The sequence below is a fragment of the Medicago truncatula genome, chromosome 6, assembly GCF_003473485.1.
Source record: "Medicago truncatula cultivar Jemalong A17 chromosome 6, MtrunA17r5.0-ANR, whole genome shotgun sequence".
Taxonomy (NCBI): Eukaryota; Viridiplantae; Streptophyta; class Magnoliopsida; order Fabales; family Fabaceae; genus Medicago; species Medicago truncatula.
The window spans coordinates 35,376,813-35,394,158 of NC_053047.1; the positions used below are offsets into that span (position 1 = coordinate 35,376,813).

The window sequence follows — 17,346 nt, forward strand, 5'->3', positions numbered from 1 at the left end:
TTGAGTTAGTCTGATGATGTTGGCTAGATATCCTAGAACATGCTCCTCTCAAAGTCTCATATTCGATTTTTTTTGTTGTTAATTCCAATGGTCAAGTTTAACTTCTTAATTTTTTTTTATCCAAATTAGTATTTTCGAAGATGTACGCTTTTCAAGAAATGAGTGGGGTTTTAAAAGCATTTGCAGTGTTATTTTAAGTGGTATTAATCCCAATCCAGTAACTTATATGTTCAAGTCCATTAAAATCTAACCCAAGTCGAGTCCATCCCAAAACCGTTATAGAAAGTTTCTTTTTTCTATTCCCGTCAACAAAACGTGACCCCCACGCTTCAACCTTCTGCCCTCCACCACCCTAACAAGTGCCGCTGCCGCTGCGCCTCCCGCCGGTACCAACAGCCACCTAGAAATCCACAGGTTTGTAACTAGTTTCTGATAATGTATTTTGTACGAAGCTTTTTTTTCACTATGATGTTTTTTCTTTATTGGACTTTTAATATATGTAACGTTTTTTTTAATATTAACCAGCGAAGCATTGTCTTTTTGTGCTAGGGTGCATTCTCCACTCTCTACAACTCACGTTTCAACCTTATACATGATGGCTCAGGTATTCATTCGACCATTTTTGTTAGCTCTTGCCTTCTTATGCATTGTTGATTAAAATTGAGAGGGTAAACAGTCTTTTTAATCCTCGAATGTGTGAGGCGTCGATAACGTAGTGTCTGAAATTAACATCGCGTAGCCATGTCAAAATGTGTGTGTGAGTTTTCTAGAAAACTGGTCCGACACAATGATCGACTAATATGGGGGACCAATCCCACAATCCACTTGCTAGAGCCCCATTTAAAGCCAAACAAAACTCTATAATGACTTGCCCACATAAATTGGCATTAGGAGGACTCCAACCTGAGATCTTGAGAGGAGCACACTCTAAAGTCCCAAGCCCATACCACCAGGTCAACCCATGTATTTTTTTTATAGTCATTTTAGTCCACAAATGTGTTTTCAGTTAATCAGTTTAGTCCACGAACGTTCGTTGATTTTTTCCATAAAATTACTAACAAAAGAGACACTTGCATATATTTTATAATTTCGATACATTCATGGACTATAGTGATAACGCTTCATATATATTTGAATTTGAGGATTAAAATTAATAGGGTAAACGATCTTTTTTATCTCGGAATGTGTGAGGTGCTGTTACTATTGTCTTTGAATTTATTAAAAGTTACAAAAACATACCTAATGCGATTTTTGTTAGTAAGTTTAGTCATCGAATGTGTTTTTTGTTAGGCAATTTAGTCCATAACATTACAAACAAATTGACATTTGGGGATGTTTTGTAATTTTGATACATTCAAAGATTATATATTGATATTTGTTTATTGGCTTCAAAACCAATTTGATTTATTTCTCAAAATGAAGAAGCTCGGAAGTGGAATACCAGGTTCCAGTGAAATCCAGTACAAGGAGAGTGATATTGACGAGTCAATGTCTTCTTCTAGCATATCAGATGATGTGAGTAACTTCAAAAAAATCATCATGTTATATACTTTTTAATAAAAAACTAACCATGTTATAGTGAGTTTGTATTATTATTGATTTTGATTATTGTAGGAGGAGGAGGAGATAATGAAGGAGCTGGCTGATGTAACATTTGAGGAGTTGAAGAACACTCGATCTAACGGAGCGCATGCGTTTTTCAAGAAACGTGGAGAAGACAAGAAGTTGAAAAGGCTCAATAAAAATAGGTGTTTTATTTGTATCATAGTAATAGTTAGTGCATGTTTGGTATCACGGTGGGTTTGCAAAATTATGGTGGCTCACCTTGATTTTGGCAAAACTACTGTGATACCAAACATGCACTCAATTGATTGTTTGACAAAGTGGTTTTTATTTTCTTCTAATCCTTGTGTCTGTGAAACTATGTGAAAATAAAATAATTTCTAATGTTTGAATAGGCCAATGGAGGCTAGTAGCAAGAAGCCAGTTCCTGTTTTTAGAGATGTCATCCATGCTCCTAAGAAGGTGATCTTGATTATTGACACATTGATTTCATGTTTCGGTTGGCGTTGAGACTGGCCGAATCATGGTTAGGCTCCATGATTTTGACAAAACCTACTCTTTGTTGGTTCAACAAAATCATGGTGTCACCGTGATTTTATCAAACTCACCTTTCATCCAAACATACACCGAATAGTTTCAAATCAAAATAGTTTCATGGAGGCCATTAGCTTGCATAGTTTATTTTTGGAGGAAAACCAATTGCTCGTTGTTTACTCTACAATTGCGCACACACTTAGAAATATTCAAATTTTAATGGTTGTTCTATTTGATGTGGAAACTCACGTTGAATTCGAACGTAAATGCGATTTTTCTGTTTTATATATCTGGACAATTTTTGATGAGTTATGTACGCCGTCAATAAATTTCAGGTTGCATGTGATCCACGATTTAACTCCCTTTGTGGTGATCTACTTGACTCTAATCGGTATGTTCACCTCTGGACGTGTTCGTTGTTTTACCTTTTTCTTGCTGCGTGTTCATTTTTGTTGAGAAATGCTATTATTTTAATTAAAATTGACATGGAAAATTTTAAGCATTTTCATATATCGGTGTAAAGCCATGACGATATTTTCTATGTTTTCCATTTTAGAGTATGCTTAGCTAAGGGATGTTCTTTAACTATTTTTATTTTAATTAAGAGCTAATGTTGAGAATGGGTCGAAGTTGTGGACAGAAGAACGCAAATTAATTTCATGTGAAAGTCTTTCTTACCATGGTCCCAAGATTTAAATTAATCCTTAAAAAAAATGTTAATACAACTCGTATAATAATCTTGTCTTGTTTTCTGTCAGTGATAGTTCTGTTTCTACAAACAAACACAAATCCCAACTAAATATATTATTCTTTGCTGGTGTTAGAATCTGTCTGATAATATGAAATGATCTTTATCCTGTAGTTTAAGAAATGCAACAGTTTTTTTATTTGCAATCATCATATCAATTTTAAGCATTTTCATATTGTAGTAACATCTTCTGATTTTGGTTGTATTTTAGAGCATGTGCTCCCAACGTTTCCTCGAGTATTTTAAATCATATAAGACCTAGTTATCACAGATATGAAGAAAAAAACTTATTGAGAATGCGTTAAAGGCTTAAATCCACAGAAAAATTCTTTATCCTGACTCAAAATTCTTTAGTAGACTATGTTTAATTATACCTGCATTGTACTTGGACTATGCTTTTGATGTTACTATTCTGTGTAGAACTAATAATATAAGTACTTGGACTTACAGGTTTAGAAAGAAATATAAGTTTTTATACGAAAATGATCTTCCTGCTGAAAGACAGGTAGTATTCTTGCAGATTGTAACAACAGAATTTCGTCTAACAACAGAATTTCGTCTATAACTTATTTTGTGACTTTCCTCTAATGTCATCTTCTGGACACAATAGACTCTTAAGAGGGAATTGAAAAAATGTAAAGATCCAGAGCGCAGAAGTGAAATAGAAGAACTCGTATCATGGATTGTAAGTACATGTCATTTTGAAGTTTGTCTTTTCCGTCCAGAAGTTTGACATTTATTAGTTTTCTTGATCACATTTACATCTCTTTTCAGGATAAACAGTTGAAGCCTGATTCAGCAAGAAATATTGAGGCAGAGATTTTGGCTAGGCACAAGAAGAAACAAAGAGAAGCAGCAAAAGAGGGAAGACGTCCTTTTTATCTCAAGAAATGTAACTTTTCTCTTCCTTCCTCTTCATTTTATCTTCCTTTACTCACTTTCGAATTTCAATATGTTAGAAATGCAATCTCTGCTTATGTTCATTTTATCTCCCTTTTCTATCACTTTCCATTTGCTAGAGTAAGAAAAAACAGGTTTTAAGGGTTGCATTTAATTAGTTTCTGTTCGGTTAGGTTAAGTTGGGAAATCAACTGAAGTTTGTTACTCTGTTAGCATTACCATGAAGCACAGGCACCTCAGAAATTAGGTGTGTCACAGTGTCCTATACTTCTACGGCAAGTGTCTGACAACTCCAAAAAAGTATCGCAAAAAAAGAAACTTTTTTTTCCTTTGTTGTGACACGTCTTAGACACTCCTTAGACACATCTACGGAGGTTAAAGATGTGCCGAAAGAACGATGATCAAAGAGGGAATTCAAGACATTAAGTTTGATTACATCATTTTTAGCTTTTCGGTAACAGATGAATAAATGAAAAGACTATCATGTCTTGTTTTAGATTTTCTTTTTTATTGAAACCAAACACTCAATTTAGAGTGCTCCTTTGATTACGTTGTGTTCTCTTTACATTGGTCTTTCATAGTATAGTCATTATTCTATTCCTAGAATTATTGATTTCACATTTAGATGTTTGAGATACAATTCTTTGAATTTGAAGGGTTAAACAATATCAAACAAATGAACATGGCAAACATATCAAACAAATAAATGTAAATAAAATGAAAAAGCAACAATATATAATGACTTATTTTTTTACTTGTTTTCAGCCGAAATCCGAAGGCAAAGGCTTATTGAAAAATATAAGCATCTTAAGGTATGTATCTTAAAACACTTCTATGTGCCCCCTTCACCTTGTTCTCATTGTATTCTGTCATTTATTGTTTGTCTTTTCCATTAATTCTATCTATTCTTCACCATTTCAGGCATCTGGAAACCTTGATTCATATATTGAGAAAAGGAGGAAGAGAAATGCTGCAAAAGACCATAGATTTATGCCATATGCTAGATCTGTCGACAACGAATAGTAAGGTTGTTTGCCTTGCACTGCAAGTCATCATTGATCTATGTCCATTGTTTTCTTGATTCATACATTACAGTTATTATTATTCTCTTTTTTAAAATGACAAATGTTAGTTTTTAGTTTTATGACAATAGATCAAACTAAGTAAAGCCAAGCTACTCAGCTAAGAGTTTATTGACTCCCGCGCCCCTCTCGTTATCAATGTCATTTTGTTAAGCATCGTGAACCGACTAGATATTTGTGGAGATTCAAAAGTGTAAATGCTAGTTGTTTATCATTTTTGAAACCCTTCGTTTCATTTTATAGTGTTTGAATCCACGTCAATTGACCGTAATTGTATACTTTTTTAGGCTTTTCTAGCTTCATTCGACTGCATTTTCAAACATAACATCAATCTTTTTTAATAGTATGTTAGGTACCAGAGTAACAAAATATTATCACGCATCTAAAATAAGAGAAGAGAAAAGAGGAACTGAACACACAATATTTTACGTGGAAACCCCTCAACAAATAAAGGGAAAAAACCACGGGGCAAGAGTAGAGAACTTTCACTAAGTGGAAGAAATTACAGGACCTCTCTCTAAATACAAGGAGAGTACAATTACCACTCTCTCTTATAAATAGGAGAATACAAACACTAACACTACCTAGGAGAAACCTCACAGGAGAAACTAATTTTTTCTCTCTATATTTTTCCTCTCTCTATTCTACTAAGAACAAGTAGTTGTTGTGTTACTCTATTCTGGTGTTGTTACTAATTTGGGATGAGTAGAATGGTGCAAGGGACATGCTATTTATACTAGTGAAAGAGCCATGCCCCAACCAATTGCATTTATGGCAGCGTGTGAATTTTCAACTTTGCATAGTAACTTTCCATGTGAACATAGAAATTACATGCCAACATGTTTTACTGCCATGTGATAACACTTCAACAAAAGTGGCTTTACCACTTTCCTGTGTTCACAATCTCCCACTTAAAGTCACTTTTGTGAGCTCTCAAAATCTCTCTACCTTGCCGACTTCGGTTGCTACGTTTCCAATAGGCCATACGAGGATCGACACCATACAAACTTATCAGCGTTGATCGGCTTTGTCATTACATCTGCTAGATTATCATTGGTGTGAATCTTCTGCATGTCCACACTTCCCTCCTCTACTACTTCGCGAACAAAATGATATTGAACGCCTATGTGTTTCGTCCTTGAATGAAAAGCTGGATTCCTTGCAATGTGCAAGGCACTCTGACTGTCACAATACACAGTAATTTGTTCCTGCTTGTGCCCGAGTTCCTCCATTAACCTTTGCATCCAAATAGCTTCCTTGCATGCTTGAGTAGCTGCCATGTACTCCGCTTCTGTCGTTGACAGAGCTACAACCGTTTGTAACTTGGACAACCAACTTACTGCTCCTCCTGCAAGCGTGAACACATAACCAGTAGTAGATTTTCTTTTATCATGATCACCTGCAAAATCTGAATCAACATAACCCCTGACAGTTAACTCTGATCCTCCGAAACATACCGCAACACCTGAGGTTCCTTTAATGTACCTCATGATTCTCTTAACAGCATTCCAATGCTCTTTACCCGGATCCGCCATAAACCGACTAACCACTCCCACTGCTTGTGCAATGTCTGGTCTTGTACATATCATGGCATACATAAGGCTTCCCACCGCCGATGCATACGGTACTCGAGACATTTCCATCCTCTCCGCTTCATTGCTAGGACTCATACCTGAGGATAATTTAAAATTCACAGGAAGTGGGGTAGAGATTGGCTTACAGTCTTGCATGTTGAAGCGGCGCAAGACTTTCCTTAGATAATTCTTTTGAGAAAGCCAAATCTTCCTGTCTTTTCTGTCTCGGTGAATTTGCATCCCTAAAATCTTGTTTGCTGGTCCCAAGTCTTTCATATCGAACTCCCTAGCCAACTGTGCCTTCAATTCCTGGACTCGATCTTTGTTGGGGCCTACCACCAACATGTCATCCACATACAACAGCAAAATGATAAAATCATTACCATCAAACCTTTTGTAGTACGTTCAATGGTCTAAACTAAGTCTGTTGTAATCGAGGCTAATTATGAAAGAATCAAATCTCTTGTACCAACATCTGGGCGCCTGCTTTAGACTATACAGAGATTTGGTCAACCTGCAAACCAAGTTTTCTTTTCCTTGTTCCTTAAATCCTTCCGGTTGGAGCATATAAATTTCTTCTTCAAGTTCTCCATGAAGAAAAACAGTCTTTACATCCAGCTGTTCAAGATGTAAATCCAATGCAGCACACATCGCCAACACTACTCTGATAGTAGTAAGTCTGACAACCGAAGAAAATATCTCATTGAAGTCAATACCTTCTTTCTGAGCATATCCTTTTACAACCAGTCTTGCACGATACCGTTCCACTTGATCATTGCCATCACGTTTGATCTTGTATACCCATTTGTTTCCAATGGCTTTCCGACCCTTTGGAAGTTCAACAAGCTCCCATGTCTTGTTCCTATGTAAGGCCTCCATTTCTTCATGCATTGCTGTCATCCATTGAGAAGCATCCGAACCATTCAACGCCTCATGAAAAGTTGACGGTTCACCTTCTTCAGTTATAAGACAATATGCATCGTGGCTTGTCATAACATAGTCTGATTGCCAAGACGGTTTCTGCGTCTGACGCGTTGATCGACGAACACCATCATTGACATCATCTGGTTCTTGTTCTTTGTGCACCGATTCAGCTTCAGAAGAATCACTTTCTTTGGATTTTTCTTCCATCTGCACTATAGCAGTCTCTTTAGAAGTGCTGTCATTTTTCTGCTCACTTTGTAGTTCATTTTCTGCAAAGACTTCATCCCTGCTAACAACAACCTTGCGGGCAGTGGGATCCCACAGGCGATACCCCTTAACATTGTCAGCATAACCCAAGAAGATACATTTCCTGGACTTTGGGTCCAACTTCGTTCTTTCTTGGGAGTTGTACATCACGTACACAGGACAACCAAACACATGCAGAGAAGAATAATCTACTGGCTTTCCTTTCCACATCTCCATCGGTGTCTTCAAATCAATCGCCGTTGATGGTGAGCGATTTATTACATAATAGGCGGTTTTCACTGCTTCTGCCCAGAACGACTTGGCCATTCCCGCTGTTTTCAGCATAGCTCTTGTTCTTTCTAGGAGAGTTCTATTCATCCACTCTGCCACACCATTCTGCTGAGGTGTATGTGCAACCGTGAATTGCCTTACAATACCCTCTTGTTTACAAAATGCTAGAAACTCGCCATCTACATATTCTCCTCCATTATCTGTCCTCAAGCACTTAATTTTCTTCCCAGTTTCAAGCTCTATTTGTGCTTTGAATGCCTTGAATACTGGAAACACATCTGACTTCTTCTTGATTGGGTACACCCATAATCTTCTGGAATAGTCATCAATGAATGACACGAAGTATCTTGCTCCTCCCAGAGATAATTCTGGTGACTACCACACATCAGAATGTATCAAGTCTAGTATGTGTTTGCTTCTAGTAGTTACTCTAGCAAACTTCAATCTATGTTGCTTACTTATCACACAGTGCTCACAAAATGGTAAATTTACTGTCTTGAGCCCGTGAAGGAGATTGCGTTCCGCAAGGACTTTCAAGCCACGTTCTGACATATGGCCTAGTTTTTGATGCCACATCATCGTTGTTTCTTCTTGGCTTGCTGCTGCAACTGATGCATCCGCCTCTTGCAATGTATCTCCCAGAAGCATGTATAGATTACTTGTGATCTTTTCTACTTTCATCACCACAAGATTGCCTTTCACTACTTTCAAGATTCCACTTTCAGTGTGGATCTTACACCCGAGATCATCCAATTGTCCAACAGACAATAAATTCTTCTTCAACCCCTTTACATGACGCACTCCTTGTATTTTTCTAACAGTACCATCATGCATCTTTAATCTGATAGTACCGACTCCAGCAATTTCTAAGGCATGGTCATTTCCCATGTACACTGATCCTTCTGAGATAGGCTCATAAGAGAAAAACCAATCTCGGTGTGGAGTCATGTGCCATGTTGCACCTGAATCCATTATCCAGACATCGTTAAGTCGTCTTTCGGCTTTAGAACTAGTTGCTGCTTCACTATACAGGATTTCCCCGTCATCTGAGGTATTTGCAACACATCCTTGAGATGTTGAAGCTTCAGAATTCTTCTCTCCATTCTTCTTGATATTCCAACACTCCTTCTTTACGTGCCCTTTCATGCCACAACCGTAGCATTTGATATTCTTCTTTCTTCGAGATTTTGACCTACCATGATTTTGACCCCCACTGGGGCCACGTTCCGTTGATCTGCCTCTCGTCATCGTCAATGCCTCTGCTTGCTTTGAACTCTCTGACCTTTCTTCCTTATTCTTGCGCCTGGATTCTTCTTCAAGGATTGCACCGGCGACATCATCAAAGTGAAGAGTATCAGCTATGTTATTATTTGTAATGTTGATGATGAGTTGATCATACGAATCTGGTAAACTCTGAAGTAGAAGTTCAGCATGCTCATTTTCCGCTATTTTGAAATCAGAAGCTGTGAGTTGAGAAAATAGCGTATTCAGGGTGTTGATGTGATCCGTTACGGATGTGGATTCACCCATTCGAAGAGTGTAGAGCCTTCTCTTTAAGAATATTCTGTTGTGGAGTGATTTGACCTCGTACAATTTTATTAGAGTATCCCAGATCTCCTTTGTTGTCTTCTTTTCAGCAATACTTGACAATACCGAGTCCGCCATTGCTAGGTGCAAATTGGCAACGGCATTATCATCCATCTCTTTCCACTTTTCGTCAGTGATATCTGCAGGTCTGCCTTCTATTGCGTCTAGGCAATTATCTTTTCTTAAAATTGCCCTTATCTTCAATTTCCATAGGGAAAAATTTCTCCCGTTGAACTTCTCTATCTCAAATTTTGCTGCCATGGTTTTACACCAAATATTTTTCATTCAAACTAGACCGGAATAATAAGAATTCTTTTATGATGTGGAAGATCAGTTTAAACCGCAACCACGGAGCATACTAAGATTTTTCTTACCACTCCACTAGTTTATCACAGCGGAATAACAGCTACGAACCAGGCTCTGATACCACTGTTAGGTACCAGAGTAACAAAATATTATCACGCAGCTAAAATAAGAGAAGAGAAAAGAGGAACTGAACACACAATATTTTACGTGGAAACCCCTCAACAAATAAAGGGAAAAAACCACGGGGCAAGAGTAGAGAACTTTCACTAAGTGGAAGAAATTACAGGACCTCTCTCTAAATACAAGGAAAGTACAATTACCACTCTCTCTTATAAATAGGAGAATACAAACACTAACACTACCTAGGAGAAACCTCACAGGAGAAACTAATTTTTTCTCTCTATATTTTTCCTCTCTCTATTCTACTAAGAACAAGTAGTTGTTGTGTTACTCTATTCTGGTGTTGTTACTAATTTGGGATTAGTAGAATGGTGCAAGGGACATGCTATTTATACTAGTGAAAGAGCCATGCCCCAACCAATTGCATTTATGGCAGCGTGTGAATTTTCAACTTTGCATAGTAACTTTCCATGTGAACATAGAAATTACATGCCAACATGTTTTACTGCCATGTGATAACACTTCAACAAAAGTGGCTTTACCACTTTCCTGTGTCCACATAGTAGACGTATAGATTGACTCAATTTCAGTTTATATTTTTGGAGTCCACTTTGTCAAGTGATGTTTTATGTGATATAGAAAGATGCAATTTGTTCCCAGAGATTCAAATTAAACAAGAAATAAATGGTTTGATCCTTGAGTTAGATTTTAGATCCCAATATTTCTTCTTTATCCCCTTCTTTCTTCTTCCTTTCATTGAAGTTGCCTTATCATAAGGATGTGTTTGACAAGCAAAATAAGCTATCTTACAGTTGATATAGCTTATAGCTTATCACATGGACATTAACATATGTTTTTATTAATTTAATTATCATTCATTATTTACCCCTAAATATTTATCACTGAATATTGAGTTTTATGGTTTTTAAGATTTTTTTTTTGAAGTATCCTGAATGCTAACGAGAAGGTTTGAGTGTACTACTCCTCCTTTAGAAGAAGCGGCATTGGGCTTGAAAGAGGCCATTTTATTGTATGGTGAAATGGGATTTTCCAACGTTCATATTGAGCTAGATTGTAGGCTAGAACCAACAGCCAGGCGTAATTTGGCAACATCATGTCAACTTGTAGATCACTTTTAACTCATTTTCCAAACTTTAAGATTAGTTTTATCAGAAGACAAGCAAATTTTGTTGCCTATACACCAGCTAAGGCGTCAAAGTTGTATGCTGATCGCTAAATATTTCATTTGATTTCATCTATTGTTATGAATATTTGATTTGATTCTATCTTACATTACAACTATTGTTATAAATGAATGAAATAATATAAGTTTATTTTGGTAAAAAAAAAAAAAAAAGCATACAAATATAAAACATTTTACACATGGATATAATCAAATCATTTTTTTTGTCAAGTAGCCTAATGGCTGGAGCTTCCATATTTTAAATATGGAGAGGTGGAATGTCAGGGGTTCGAATCGCTGACTCTGCATAAATTATACAATGTTCCTCCAATTGAGTTAAGTTCACGGACACATACTCAAATCATTTAACGATGTCATATTTTCATATTAGATTCTAAAATATGTTTAAAATTGTTTGTTTCATATGATATGATGGAATATAACTTGTAAACATGTTTTAAATTTTTTTAGAGGAAAAAAGCTTTACATTACATAAAAATTAATGTTATTTCGTATATTTATTCATTATTTTTAGTTGTAACATATTATTATTTTGATCACACCCGAATCCTTTGAGTGTGAATTTTTATTTTTTATTTTTATTAAGTAAGAAACAACAATTGACCAACCGATACCGGAGACAGTCGATCAAAAGAAGCTCTGATGTCTACGTAAATGAACTGGAACAGAAAGAAATACAGAACAAACCAACGACTATGTTTCTAATTCCAAACCCAAAACCCTCAACACAATCACCATAACCATAACCTACTTCAACAACAACAACAACAACGCTAACATTCATCATTGTTCAAAACAAAATCAAAAACTGTCTCATTCCAATGTTCCAATCCATTGTATCCCAATGTCTCAACTCTCCAACTACCACTCTCCTCAACGCGCGTACCATACACGCACACTTCCTCAAATTCAACCTCTTCACCAACACCCAACTCACCACTTCTCTCCTCACTCTCTACTCCCACTTCCTCCCTTTCCCACATCTCACCCCTATCCTCTCCTCTCTCCCACACCCCACCATCTTCTCCTTCTCCTCCATAATCCACTCCTTTGCTAGGTCCCACCACTTTCGTCATGTTCTTGGTGCATTCTCTCAATTGGGTTCTCTTGGTCTTGTTCCTGATAGTTATCTTCTTCCTAGTGCTATTAAAGCTTGTGCTGTGTTAAAAGAGTTGAAACCTGGTAAACAGGTATTAGAATATGTTTTGGATTTATATTATTTATTATTAAGTATGCATATGTTTGGCTTCAATTTTGGAGGGTCAACAGTGATTCTAGCAGCTGTAGAATTGATTTTAGTTAAAGGAGAATTTATTTTGCTTGTAGAGTTGATTTTAAGTATATGTTTGGTTTAAATTTTTGAGGGTCAAAAGTGATTTTAGAGGCTGTAGATTTGGTTTTAGTTAAAGGAGAATTGATTTTGCTCTTAGTGTTGATTTTACGCATATGTTTGGTTCTGCTTTGATAAGAATTGATTCTGAGTGAATTGGTGAATTGATTATGTAAAATTGATTCTGAATGAAGACCCAATTCGGTCCTTCTCAATTTTTTCACGACCCTTTATAGTGCCTCACAAAAAATAAACCCAAATTAGTCTCGGACATTTTCATATCGAGGACCAAGTCCCTAATATGAAAATGTAGGACTAATTTGGGTTTATTATTTGCCAGAGACTGAAATGGGCCACGAGAAAATTGAGAGTGACTGAATTGGGTCTTCATTCATTTATATTGTTTATTATTGAGTACATTTTTGTTTCTTGTTTGAGAAACTCTTGATGTTTCTGTTAATGCATGGTGGGTGTGAGGAGAGATGTTGGATAATTGTTATTCGGCTTAACTAAGTTAATGGTAGTATAGTCTTTTTATGTTTTATTATGTATTCTCTGTGCATCTTTTGTTATTCTCTCTGATTTTCTATAACGGTTGACAACAGGTTCATGGGTTTGCTTGTGTTAATGGGTTTGGTTCGGATTCGGTTTTGATGTCTTCGTTGGTTCATATGTACTTGAAATGTAATAGGATTGATGATGCGCAGAAGCTATTTGATGGTATGTGTGACAGAGATGTGATTGTTTGGAGTGCGATGATTGCAGGGTATTCCAGATTGGGGAATGTTGATAGAGCGAAAGAGGTTTTTTGTGAGATGAGGAAGGAGGGTGTGGAGCCGAATTTGGTTTCATGGAATGGGATGATTGCTGGGTTTGGAAATGTTGGGTTGTATGATGAGGCGGTGAGGTTGTTTCATGAGATGGTGTCGGAAGGGTTTTTGCCGGATGGGTCGACTGTTTCGTGTGTTTTGCCAGGTGTTGGGAATTTGGAGGATGTTTTGATGGGGAAACAGGTTCACGGGTATGTGATTAAGCTGGGTTTGGAATCGGATAAATATGTTGTTAGTGCTCTTCTTGACATGTATGGAAGATGTGGATGTGCGCCCGAGATGTCTCGGGTGTTTGATGAAATTGATCAAACTGAAATAGGTTCTCTGAATGCTTTTCTTACTGGGTTGTCGCGTAATGGTTTGGTTGATACTGCATTGGACGTGTTCAAGAAGTTTAAAGCCGGAGAATTGGAGTTGAATGTTGTGACGTGGACGTCGATAATAGCTAGCTGCGTACAGAATGGGAAAGACATGGAGGCTTTGGAGCTTTTTAGAGATATGCAGGCTGATGGGGTGGAGCCTAATGCTGTTACTATCCCAAGCTTGATCCCTGCTTGTGGAAATATTTCAGCGTTAACGCATGGAAAGGAAATCCATTGCTTTTCTCTCAGGAAGGGAATTTTCGATGATGTATATGTAGGTAGTGCATTGATAGATATGTATGCAAACTGCGGAAGAATCCGGTTATCACAAAATTGTTTTGATGAAATGCCATTCCGTAATTTGGTTTCTTGGAATTCAATTATGAGTGGTTATGCAATGCATGGAAAGGCTAAGGAAACAATCGAGATGTTTCATATGATGTTGCAAAGTGGCCAGAAACCCGACTCAATTACCTTCACAAGTGTATTATCTGCATGCACCCAAAATGGATTAACGGAAGAGGGATGGCATTACTTTAATAGCATGTCGAAAGAATACGATGTTAAACCTAAAATGGAACATTACGCTTGCATGGTTACACTTCTCAGTCGTGTAGGCAAACTCGAAGAAGCTTATTCCATCATCAAGGAAATGCCGTTTGAACCCGACGCGTGTGTGTGGGGAGCATTGTTAAGTTCTTGTAGAGTTCATCATAATTTGAGTTTAGGCGAGATTGCTGCAGAGAAGCTTTTTGTGTTGGAACCAGACAACCCCGGGAACTACATTCTTCTGTCCAACATTTATGCTTCAAAGGGTATGTGGGATGAAGAAAATAGAGTACGCGATATGATGAAGAGTAAGGGGTTACAGAAAAACCCTGGCTGTAGTTGGATTGAGATTGGACATAGGGTACACACGCTTGTTTCTGGCGACAAATCACATCCACAAATGAAAGAGATTTTGGAGAAGTCAGAAAAATTGAGTATTGAGATTAAGGAGTCCGGCTGCCTCCCAATGACTAAGTCTGTGCTGCAAGATGTGGAGGAACAAGACAAGGAGCAGATATTGTGTGGGCACAGTGAGAAATTGGCAGTAGTATTAGGACTAATCAACACAAGTCCAGGACAACCACTTCAAGTAATCAAGAACCTGAGAATTTGTGATGACTGTCATGCTGTTATCAAAGTTATAAGCAGATTGGAAGGAAGAGAAATATTTGTGAGAGACACAAATCGTTTTCACCATTTCAAAGAAGGTGTTTGCTCTTGTGCAGATTTCTGGTAAATTTCTTGGCTCCTTGCAGTGGATCAGAAAAAAAAAAACTAATTAATCAAGACTGGTGGTGTTAACAATACTTTGATTAATGCTGTGATTAACACCTTGAGAACAAAGATATATGTTCTCATCTTTCGGTGGCTTGCAGCTAATTAGTTCTCACCGGCCCATATGGTTTTTTGTTTGAATATCCTTTCTCTTCACTCCCTTTTGTTCTTGCAATGGAGACTTACAGGAGCCTGATTTAGAATATGAAGAGGGGAGACAACTTGCAGGACTGATTCTGCTGAGCAATGTTTTTGAGTAACTTTGACATTCAGTACTTGCCTAGTTCAGCTATTTTCATTAGACTTTATACGAATCATTTCTTGTATAAGGTATTAAGATTTGAAGATTTCAATGGTTTTAGACTTTGAAAGTAAACTTGGGTACCTGAAGAGCTGTCCTTTTCAAGATCTGATGTACTTTGACCAAGATGGTTGATGAGTATTTTTTTGCTTATATTCGAGATCGCAGGGAGTAGATATTTGATTTAACACCATTAGAGTATATTCAAAGACTTCAATTTGACATACTGATCATAATCCGAGTCCTCACAGCCTCAAATTTTCTGGTACTTTCCTCTGGAGCAAACCATGTATTTCTTCTGTTGAAATTGTTGTCGTCAAATGGCAATAACTTTTTTACAGCTTAAAGTATTTAATTTTTTAGAGATACTTGTACGCTTGTGAATTTCTGCTTATGACATTCTGATATTAGAGGATCTCAAAGTTGAAAAGCATTCTTAGATATATTGTTCCTTTGTTGCCGAGTCGTTTCACTTGCTTAGCTGCATTTTATTTTGGGTTACAATTCCTAGTTGTTTGTTTGGATTTGGTAATTCAAAGTCACATTCACTTTGTTCATGAAAAGCTTTGATAATTAAATGTTCTGATTAAAAATTGATTATGTCTTCAAATCTCGATTTGAGTGAAGAGGATATTAAGATTTACATTAAACTTATATTAAGAGTAAAAACATTCAGATTTTTATCAAGTGAAGTTCATCCATATTTGAAATTATGCATGCTCTCTGATGTACCGTGCTGATGTTGTTCCCAAAGACGTGAATGCTGTTGTTGCCACCATTCAAACAAAGAGGATCATCCAGTTCATAGATTGGTGTCCTTATTGGTTTCAAGTGTAGTATTTACTACATGCCACCTACTGTTATTCCTGGAGGTGACCTTGTTAAGGTACGGAGGACATTTTGTATTATTTCAAACTCCACCAATGTTGCCGAGGTGTTCGGTCGCAAATTCGCAATGACCACAAGTTTGATCACATGTAAGCCAAGTGTGCATTTGTCCACGGGTACGTAGTGAGGTATGGAAAGAGAATTTTCTGAAGCTTGTCAGGATCCTGCCCCTGCAGAGACGGATTACAAGGAAGTGGGTGCTGAGTCTAGCGAGGGTGGCAAAGAAGATATCGACAACTACTAGTAGAGTCTATTTCAGATTCTTGTTTTCACGGGTTTCTTTTATCATTGTTCTGTGTGAGTTGTTCCTTTGGATGCATTGTTTTTATGCTCTGTTGTTTCTTAAATATATGTTTTTCTAGAATTAAACTTGTTATCTACTTTTTCATGTCATGCTATCTTCTCCAATATTAGAATTATATGTTACCAGTGTTTGATTGTCAGCACTTGTATTTTTTTGCTCGATATGGGCGCGTGGTAATTGAGATAGTCCTCCTAGTTGTCTAGTTTTGCATTTAATGTGAGACAGGGTTGGACAAGAATATTGAATAAGATGCTTGTGTATGGGGAGCATTGTTAAGCTCTTTTAGAGTTCACTAAAATTTGAGTTTGGGGGAGATTGCAGCAGAGAAGCTTTTCGTGTTAATACCAGACCACCATGGGAACTACATTCTTTTGTCTAATATCTATGCTTCAAAGCGCATGTAGAATACACGATATGATGAAAAGTAAGCGGTTGAGGAAAAACCCTGAGAATATGTGATGACTGTCATGCTGTTATCAAAGTTATAGGCAGATTAGAAGGTAGAGAAATATTTGTAAGAGACACAAATCACTATTTCAAAGACTGTTTGCTTTTGCAGAGATTTCTGGTAAATTGATCATGACTCCTTCCAGCAGATGAGAAAACATACTGATTAATAAACTCAAAAATGTTTATGTTAATAATACTTCGATTAATGCTGTGAGTTAATTATCCTGAGAACAAAGGTATGTGTTCTCATCTTTTCGTGACTGGCAGCTAAGTAGTCTTGGGTCACTCGGGCCATGCTCCAGATGTTCGGTCTTCCATGTGACAAGAGTGTGTTGAGAGTCTTACATTGGATGCGTGTTTAATCCGATCTTGTAGGGTTTAGTTCGGCATAATCCAAATTTTAAGAACATTCAAAAACTTCAATTTGAGTTGAGATACACTATCCAAGTTCTGATAGCCTCAAAGCTTTCCGGTATTTT

General features: G+C 37.1%; 2 protein-coding genes across 2 annotated transcripts; both read left to right on the plus strand.

Annotated features, from left to right (window-relative positions):
* Positions 1–1,359: 1,359 nt before the first annotated feature.
* Positions 1,360–5,409, plus strand: LOC25496690 (ribosomal RNA processing protein 36 homolog). The gene is made up of 9 exons (XM_039827147.1): positions 1,360–1,515; positions 1,615–1,748; positions 1,959–2,025; positions 2,433–2,488; positions 3,296–3,350; positions 3,456–3,530; positions 3,620–3,737; positions 4,511–4,557; positions 4,667–5,409. Exons 1-9 carry the CDS (start codon positions 1,417–1,419, stop codon positions 4,766–4,768), a joined length of 753 nt encoding a protein of 250 aa, XP_039683081.1. The 5' UTR covers positions 1,360–1,416; the 3' UTR covers positions 4,769–5,409.
* A 6,267-nt stretch (positions 5,410–11,676) lies between these two features.
* On the plus strand, positions 11,677–16,716 carry LOC25496692 (pentatricopeptide repeat-containing protein At1g20230). Its single transcript, XM_024786229.2, has 2 exons — positions 11,677–12,269; positions 13,015–16,716. The coding sequence occupies exons 1-2, from the start codon at positions 11,901–11,903 to the stop codon at positions 14,884–14,886; spliced, it is 2,241 nt and encodes a 746-aa protein (XP_024641997.1). The 5' UTR covers positions 11,677–11,900; the 3' UTR covers positions 14,887–16,716.
* The last annotated feature ends 630 nt before the right edge of the window (positions 16,717–17,346 follow it).

Bases quoted from the DNA above. Each gene is read 5' to 3' on its own strand.
- LOC25496690 (XM_039827147.1), top strand. From the start codon at position 1,417: ATGAAGAAGCTCGGAAGTGGAATACCAGGTTCCAGTGAAATCCAGTAC. The intron at 3,531-3,619 runs GTAAGTACATGT...ATCTCTTTTCAG, and splicing joins AAGAACTCGTATCATGGATT to GATAAACAGTTGAAGCCTGA. The intron at 4,558-4,666 runs GTATGTATCTTA...TCACCATTTCAG, and splicing joins AAAAATATAAGCATCTTAAG to GCATCTGGAAACCTTGATTC.
- LOC25496692 (XM_024786229.2), top strand. From the start codon at position 11,901: ATGTTCCAATCCATTGTATCCCAATGTCTCAACTCTCCAACTACCACT. The intron at 12,270-13,014 runs GTATTAGAATAT...GGTTGACAACAG, and splicing joins AGTTGAAACCTGGTAAACAG to GTTCATGGGTTTGCTTGTGT.